Source organism: Elephas maximus, chromosome 24 (genome assembly GCF_024166365.1).
Source record: "Elephas maximus indicus isolate mEleMax1 chromosome 24, mEleMax1 primary haplotype, whole genome shotgun sequence".
Taxonomy (NCBI): Eukaryota; Metazoa; Chordata; class Mammalia; order Proboscidea; family Elephantidae; genus Elephas; species Elephas maximus.
The window spans coordinates 47,063,316-47,069,315 of NC_064842.1; the positions used below are offsets into that span (position 1 = coordinate 47,063,316).

Consider the following 6,000-nt stretch of genomic DNA (forward strand, 5'->3'; position numbering starts at 1 on the left):
CGTTTTGTTTTTACTTTTCTGCAGTATGTTTCTTGTCATGTGACTTTGCTCTTTTTATTGTAGTGAAATATATAAAACATTACCTTTTTCATTTTAACTATTTTTATGTGTACAGTTCAGTGGCATCAATTATACTCACAATGTTAGGAAGGTTTTAATGTGGCTTCATGGTAATCCTCATTCTGTCACAGCTCAGTACCTCATAGTAGCACACTCGTGATGGCCAAAACATTTACAGCCAGGACTGCCCAGGCGGTGACACATCAGAGGGATGCTGGTAGACGGGTCAGGCCAGCTGAATATCAGGCCTATGGTGGTTACGTAGGCTAATTGTGAGCTATCACACCAATAACCAGGTCCCATGGAGCTGATTTCAGTTCATGGTGGCCCCGTGTGCTTCACAGTAGAACTGTGCTCCATAGAGTTTTCAATGGCTGGGATCTTTTGGAAATAGATCTCCAGGCCTTTCTTCTGAGGTGCCCCTGGATAGACTTGAACTTCCAACCTTTTGGTTAGCAGCCGAGTGCCTTGACCTTTTGCACCACCCGCATACTCTGAGCTATGAGACAGCAGACTTAAGATCAGGGTGAGAGGACTGCCCTCCTTCACCAGTAGGAGCTTCTGCCTCGTGCTGACTTATTGCATAACTGCCCAGAAAAGGTCTAGCCAGGCTTCCTGACAGAGACTGGGAAGATCCCTCTCAAACACCCAGTCTTGCAGCCCTGGGATCCCTCAGGGTTTCTCTGTAAACTTCCCCAGCATTGTGCAATACTGCACCACTTACTTCTCTGTCCGGTAGTAGAGCATTCCTCGTTGGAAGTAAGCCACTGCCAAGTGCTTGTCTCTGTTGATGCTTTGGGTAAAGGCCTGTGGAGAGAAGAGTCCATACAAAGCAGTGAGGAGCTGTGAGATGACCCAGAGTATGGCTCAAGGGGGTCATGAGAATGGCTGATGTCTTGAAGGTGATAGGGTTTAGGGATTAGACAGACTGGGTCAGAATGTCCTGCTTCATTACTTCCTCGTTGCCTGGCACGCAGTAAATTACCCAATCTCCTTGAACGTTTGTTTTCTGTTTTGTAAAATGGGGATATTAACATCTGCTTCTCAAAGTTATTGACAAGATTAAAATAAGAGAAAATGCATAGGAAATGCTAGTAGTAAGGGCTCGAGCAGGAAAACAAAGACATACAGAATGAGAAGACCAGAAGCAGAAGAGACAAGGAGGAGTCTGACCAGAGAGTGAGAAGGTGTGCGAGCGGGTGAGCTGAGAGGTGAGTGGTGGCCTGCACAACCTTCCAAGGACCCCCGAAACCAGGGAGCACACAGTCACAGCCGGCACAGCTGCTCCCAGACCAGCTGCTGCCCTTTCCCATCCCTTCTCCCTGACAATGCGCCCTTTGTCTTTATCACCCTCAGAGCCTGTGTGCCGTTTGCCCAACCGCTCAGCAGGCCAATGATAGAATGGGGCTGCCATCCTCCCTCCAGCCAGAGGTGGGAGCCCTCTCCTGTTCCTTCTGGCATGTGTGCTGACTCTGGAGCCTGTGTTCTACTCGTCAGGCTGAGAGGGCATTTCAGCTACTTCTCTCTCTTCCTGTTGCCTGGAATATGGCTGAGGGTTGTTCACCTTCTGTCAACTGTAAGGATGATGGTGGGAAGAACTGGGAGCCATGCATCTGTCCACACTGCCTTGCAAAGACCATCAGTGAAAAGTAAAAATAATAACTAACATTTATACAGCGGTGTGAAGTTACACAGTTGGTGCCTTGCAGTACAGACAATAAACACATTTGGCTGCTAACTAAAAGTTTGAAGGTTCACGTTCACACAGAGGCTCCTCAGATGAAAGCCTGGTGATCTACTTCCAAAACATCAGCCACCAAAAACCCTAAAGAGCACAGTTCCGTTCCGACACACATGAGGCTGCCATGAGTTGGACTCAGCTGGCTGGCTGGGCTCACTAATTCTCGCATCAAAAGCATAATGCCTAAGACCAAAGGTACGGAGAGAGGCAGAGCTGGGATTTGATCCTAGATCTTCTGCTTCTAAACTTATGTCCTTTCCAGCTTACCATGATCAATTCAAACAGTGATTATTGATAATGCTCAACCCCATACTAAGGATTTGAGGAATAAAAATATTTTTAAAAGGAAGAACACAAAAATCCTCACAACTGGACCAGTAAGCAACATCAAGATAAACAGAAAAGATTGAGGTTGCCAAGGATTTCATTTTACTTGGATCCAAAAACAATGCTCACAGAAGCAGCAGGCAAGAAATCAAAAGACAAAACTGCATTGGGCAAATCTACTGAAAAAGACCTCTTTAAAGTGCTGAAAAGCAAAGATGTCCCTTTGAAGACTAAGGGACGCCTGACCCAAGCCATGGTATTTTCAGTCGCCTCACATGCATGCGAAAGCTGGACAATGTATAAGGAAGATCAAAGAAGAATTGATGCCTTTGAATTCTGGTATTGGCGAAGAATATTGAATATACAATGGGCTGCCGGATGAATAAGTTTGTCCCAGAAGAAATACAGCCAGAATACTCCTTGAAAATGAGGATGATGAGGCTTCATCTCACTTTGGACATGTTTTCAGGAGGGACCAGTCCCTGGAGGACATCATGCTTGGTAAAGTAGAGGGTCAGCAAAAAAGAGGAAGACCCTCTATGAGATGGATTGGCACAGTGGCTGCAACAATGGGCTCAGACAATGCAGCGATTGTGAGGATGGCACAGGACTGGGCAGTGTTTCATCCTGTTGTACACAGGTTTGCTGTGAATCGGAAGTGACTCAACAGGCACCTAAACAACAATCCACACAATGCCCTTGGCAGACATTATTAATCAATCACCGTATGATTTCCTTCTGCCAGCCTCAGAATCCTTAAAAGAATGCTCCACATTATCGATCAGAGTTGGCACTTGAGGTGAAACTTGTTTTTCATAAGTGCCGTCCCCCCCTCCCCCGCCACCTACTTACTGGCAGGCAAGGCTGACACACATGAAACTCTTGGAAAGCTACCAGGCTCCTTATCATCAGGTGCTAAGTGGTAAGATGGAGACCCCATGTCCAGCAGGAGTTCATAGAAGGAAATATAAGAAGAGAAGTCTTCAGAACGGTGTTAAAGAACGATTAGAGATTGGCTTGAATTTAATAGGTGGAGGGAAAGAAGAGCATAATCTGGGGTTACTGGGTCTCAACGCTTGCGGCCCTTTAGAAGTACCCCCAGGAGCTTTTAAAAAACTAGGATTGTTTAGGTCCCACCCCAACCAATGAAATCAGAATCTTTGGAGGTGGGATCTGGGCATCTTTTGTTCTTGTAAAGCTCCCCAGAGGTTTTTGAAGTGCAGACAGGATTGAGACCCATAATTAAACAGAGGCCCAGAGGAGACCAGGGTGGAGAGAGGCCCCTCTGCTCACCTTCTCCGCCTCCGGCATGTTTTCCAGGATCGTGTGCACGCAGCCCATGTTGAAGCAAATCCTGGAGTGGGGATCCTGGACGGCGGCAAAGGCTTCCAGAGCGCCCTTCCAGTCCTTCTTGTCAGCTGCCAGCACGCCTTCATTCCAGAGGCTGATGGCTTCAGCCAGGGACATGATCAGGTGGAAACCAGGGGGCCGGGAGCACTGCCAGGGGACAGCTGAGGCCGGGCGGGGCGGGGGGGCAGGGAGCGGGTGAGGAGGAGCGTCTCCCCTAGCAGGGCGGCCCAGCTGCCCCAGGTGTTGACTTCCCTGGCCTGGTGCTCACAGTGCGGTCTAGTCTCTCTTAAGACAACTTCTCAGTGTTGCAAATGCATCAGGAAATGTCCCCACCTTTTGGTTACTGACGCATAACCCTACCAAGAGAGAGTAAGGGAAAGAGATAGAAAGAGGGTGAGCCGGGGCAGAGTGCAGACAAAGAGAGGAAGTACATCAGATTCTGCCTGCAAGGGGTCAGTTCCCCAAAATGCTTCTGCTCTGTCACCCAGCCCCTCCTTTTCTGTCCTCTGCCTTCTGCAACAGCTTCTGGCCAAGGCCCCAGGGTGACCTTGGCAGGTCACTGCCCCTCCCTGAGCCTCAATTTCCATACCTCTGTTAAATGAGGGGAAAACCTGGTGGCATAGTGTCTAAGTGCGACCGCTGTTAACCAAAAGGCGGGCAGTTCAAATCCACCAGGTGCTCCTTGGAAAACTCTCTGGGGGAGTTCTGCTCTGTCCTGTGGGGTTGCTATGAGTCAGAGTCACTTGATGGCAGTGGGTTTGGTTTGGGTTTTTTGTTAAATTAGGGAGTTGAATGAAAGAATAGTTCTTTCCAGTCTTAAATAAGTTTCTTCATTTAAGGTGGTTTTCTTCCTCTCTCTTAACCTCATGGACTGTCTTGGTATATTAGCTTTTATCTTGAGCTAAAATTAGCAGTGAACACATTTCTGAGACAGGATGGCCTTGGGGGTGTCTATCTAAGTGTAACTTTCATGAACACTTAGGGAGCACAGACGGGACCAGTTTTCTGAAAATGCTCAAACTGGAAGTCACATAGGACTGTGGATTATGACTTTCTCTGTCCTTCTGTGAAAAATTGAAGAGACACGGTGTCTACATTGATGACTAATGAGTTTACTAGTCTCCTAAAAAAAAACAGATTTAAGATTCCTCTCTTCGATGCCTCCAAAAAAAACCAAACCCGTTGCTGTCAAGTTGATTCCAACTCGTAGTGACCCTATAGAACAGAGTAGAATTGCCCCATAGAGTTTCCAAGGAGCACTGCGTGGTGGATTCAAACTGCTGACCTTTTGGTTAGCAGCCGTAGCACTTAACCACTACACCACCAGGGTTTCCCTTTGATGACTCAGCAAAATAAAATTCAATAAAATCTGCCTGAAGAAAAATTGGGCGTAGCGGATATAACCAATTTGACTTATTAAATTCTGGTAAATATTAGATATTATTAAGTAAACTGCATGTTTACTTCATTCAAATATTCAGATGCCAACTCTTGTTCTGTACAACCAAAAGATTTCACCAATTATCACCAAGCTTCCCCTAAAAGCTTGAAAATAAAACTTTAAAATGAACACTTAACAGGGCTTGTCAGATAGATGGTGTGAGAATTGAGAAGACATGCACAGACTGTTTTCGCTGTTTAGAAGGCCTTCCCACCTCACTTCTTTGCCTGGCAAACTCCTTCTCATTCTTAAAGACCCAGTTAAAAATTTACCACATATGCCAAACCTAGCCCTGCACTCTCAAGGAATAGAAACAATTTCTCCCTCCTCTATAGCATCTCTTCCCTAACATATACCACATTAAATTTTATTGCAATTTATGTCTTCATCTGCCTTTAGCATACCTCTTAAGCCCCTTGAGATTTGGAACCATGCCTTTTCACTCTTGGGTCCTCAGTGTCAATACTGAATAAATGACATAGGAATGCATTTCAAAGGAAATTAAAGACCATTGGCAAACAACCTAGGTAGCAGTAATGCCAGGAAGAGGTATTGCTATTCCAATCGGTGAGTAAATAATCAAAACTTAAGTAGCACATTAATTATTTCTAGGGAAAACAAGTGATTCTGCCATTAAACTGTTGTTGTGAGGTGCTGGCAAGTTGATTTTCGACTCATAGCAGCCCAGTGACAGAGTAGAACTACCCCAGAGGGTTTTCTAGGCTGTAATCTTTACGGAAGCAAATCATCAGGCCTTTCTCCCTCGGAGCAGCTGGGTGGGTTCTGTTAAAACAAAAATCATATTAAGCCAAAAAAAGAAACTGATCGAAGTTTATTTAATATACACTTTGCAAATTGCAGTAACATTTTAACTGTTGTTCGCTGCTGTGGAGTTGGTTCCAACTCATAGTGACCCTGTTCCAACTCATAGCGACCCTACGTAAAACAGAACGAAACACTGAAGTCCTACACCATACTCACAATCGTTGCCACGTTTGAACCCATTGCTGTAGCAGTTGTCAATCCACCTTGCTGAGGGTCTTTCTCTTTTTTGCTGATCCTCTACTTTACGATGTCCTCC

The 6,000-nt window shown here is 45.8% G+C and overlaps 1 protein-coding gene across 1 annotated transcript in view; it reads right to left on the bottom strand.

Moving 5' to 3' along the window:
* NCF2 (neutrophil cytosolic factor 2) overlaps nt 1–3,847 on the bottom strand; it is a 47,769-nt gene extending 43,922 nt beyond the window's left edge. The window contains exons 1-2 of the mRNA XM_049868107.1: nt 3,422–3,847; nt 785–867 (exon numbers count right to left, since the gene is read on the bottom strand). Coding sequence (XP_049724064.1) covers nt 785–867; nt 3,422–3,595 — 257 coding nt within the window. The 5' untranslated portion in view covers nt 3,596–3,847. The remainder of the gene's footprint in view (nt 1–784; nt 868–3,421) is intronic.
* Between the last annotated feature and the right edge of the window lie 2,153 nt (nt 3,848–6,000).